The sequence below is a fragment of the Gavialis gangeticus genome, unplaced genomic scaffold (assembly GCF_001723915.1).
Source record: "Gavialis gangeticus isolate Ggan-Ray unplaced genomic scaffold, GavGan_comp1, whole genome shotgun sequence".
Classification (NCBI taxonomy): domain Eukaryota; kingdom Metazoa; phylum Chordata; order Crocodylia; family Gavialidae; genus Gavialis; species Gavialis gangeticus.
Window position 1 is genome coordinate 85,371,660 of NW_017729025.1, and position 2,165 is coordinate 85,373,824.

The following is a 2,165-nucleotide window of genomic DNA, read 5'->3' on the forward strand; positions in this document are numbered from 1 at the left end:
AAAGGGTCCTCTGATTTGATTTGGAGATTCAGCCACCAAATCGGGCTGAATCTCCGCCAAATCAAATCAGGGACCGAAGCTTCGCACAACCCTACTAGTTTAGCAAAACTACGGGCAGCTTGAGAACAGGGCCTTATAGTTTTATAATAGGTAGCTTTACCAGCATCACACAAGCTATTTCCACTATTTCACAAGCAATTCATTTTAATGCGCACTTTAACAATGGTATTCATTTATCTACCCAAGAATGGTAAACTAGATTTTAATTTGCATTGAACTCTGAAATAGTTTTGGGCCTGGTGAGTAAAATTCAAAGTCAACACAAGTCACTTTTAAAGACATAACCATAAATCAGGACCCCAAGCTTCTGGAGAGGTTTGTTCCAAAAGTGGATTGCAACCTTACCAAGTGTCAACACATTTGCTTACCTGTAAGAAAGATGTGGTTTGCTCCAGCTCTACCTCCAGGTCTGGACACATTTCTTTGTCTACATGAAAAACAAATGGTATCCCACAATCTTGATTATCATCAGGTTTCAAGGGAAAGCACAACTGCTTCTCATATGCCCCAGGCATAGACAGCTTGACCTGACAGTTCCCTGAAAACAGAAATGAGAAATTTAGGCCCACAGCAATCACTGAAACATGGCAAAAAACAGAAAATATTATTAAAAACACAGTCGGACAAGAGAGACAAAACCAGAGCTTTTTTCCATGTGGCACTCCATAGAGGAGATGTAACATAATTTCACATTAATTCCAGATTCAGTAAAAGCCACTTTTTCAAAGAATCCAGTAGAAAAAATATGCATAATAATGAGTGAAGCCCAGCTCCTTAGAATTTGATGGCAAGAAAAACTCTCAGAAAAAAATTCAAGCAACCCCAAACAAAAGTAAACAGATCTGCCTTGACATTCACACACAGCCTTACCCTGGTCTTTCTGCTTCGACTTATCTTGGTTGATTGTGCCTTTCAAACAAAGGGAGGGATGAGCCTACATGAAAAGAATGACAGCTCTGGTTATGAGGCTTGGTCCATTTCCCACTCAGATATAACCAGCAACTAAAGTACACCTATAACCTGTCATCCTTTAGCTAAACAAAGATTTTGGAGATTTTCCTTCAAGTGGATAGAACTTGAACATTTTTTCCTGGGAGGGAGGGAGGGGTTCCCATTTGAAGGCAGTGGGGTTGTTTGCTTTTGACCAAGTAGTATGCTCTTCTCCTAGCACCTATAACTTCCTCCCAACCCAGTCTATGTAGCTTTAAACTCTTAGCATACGAGCAGACTTTTTTCTCTCTTATTTAAATATGAACACTTGCTGAAATATATTCACATCTAAATGCTTGCCAAATATCAAACACTTTCTTGTCCTAGAGTCTGGGAAAATTAAAAGCTTCCCTGGATCTGTATGGGATCCCAGTGAGAATGGAAATTAAATACAAACAGCAAAAACTGGTTTTGCACATGCCAGGGGAAAAATAGGTTGCTAACTGTCCTGCAGTTCATAGGTAGTAGACAGGCAGAGACTCTGCAAAGTACCTCTTATGCTTTATAATAAAACCCCCTCCAAAATTCAGAGACCACATAAAAATCAAACCTTCTGCCCCCAAGTTCCAGATTCAGCTCCCAGTCCTGCTGTGATTTATCCTGTCTATTACTGCCATTCAGAAATGCATGAAAGGAATGAACACTGATACAAAAGAGAGGGCCTTGCACTGGGGGACAGAGGAGTGCACAAAACACCCACCAATAGTTCAAAGGCATTGCCTGGAACAGCATCTTTTTTGGCTCTGATATTCTCATCCCTATCGTGGAATCACAATTTCCACAAATTCAAATTACACATTATCTTTACACAAATCAAATATAAGAGGGAGATGTGGGCAGTACAGATGTATATGCATTTTGTCCATCTAACTTGGAAGTGCTCATGTCCTCTCATGTCCCGTTTAATCTACACAAAGTAACTATTCTCCAAACATAACCAACCGACTTTCACTCACCACAAGGACTCCATTTGTGAGGATCTCAGTAGGGGCATCTGAGCTGCAAAAGGAATGAGTTGTATGAATGTATTTCTACTTTAATTTTCCCTTTGACCTTTATTTTGATGCCTCTTGTGGCAGGTGCAGAGATCCCACCTCAGGAAAACAGTTGGGTAT

General features: G+C 40.2%; 1 protein-coding gene across 1 annotated transcript in view; it reads right to left on the reverse strand.

Moving 5' to 3' along the window:
- The window catches only part of LOC109298791 (cytosolic phospholipase A2 zeta-like), a 49,891-nt gene that overhangs the window by 26,124 nt on the left and 21,602 nt on the right, over positions 1-2,165 (reverse strand). Inside the window, exons 6-8 of the mRNA XM_019519068.1 lie at positions 2,007-2,049; positions 931-994; positions 429-598 (exon numbers count right to left, since the gene is read on the reverse strand). Of these exons, the coding sequence (XP_019374613.1) occupies positions 429-598; positions 931-994; positions 2,007-2,049 (277 nt within the window). The remainder of the gene's footprint in view (positions 1-428; positions 599-930; positions 995-2,006; positions 2,050-2,165) is intronic.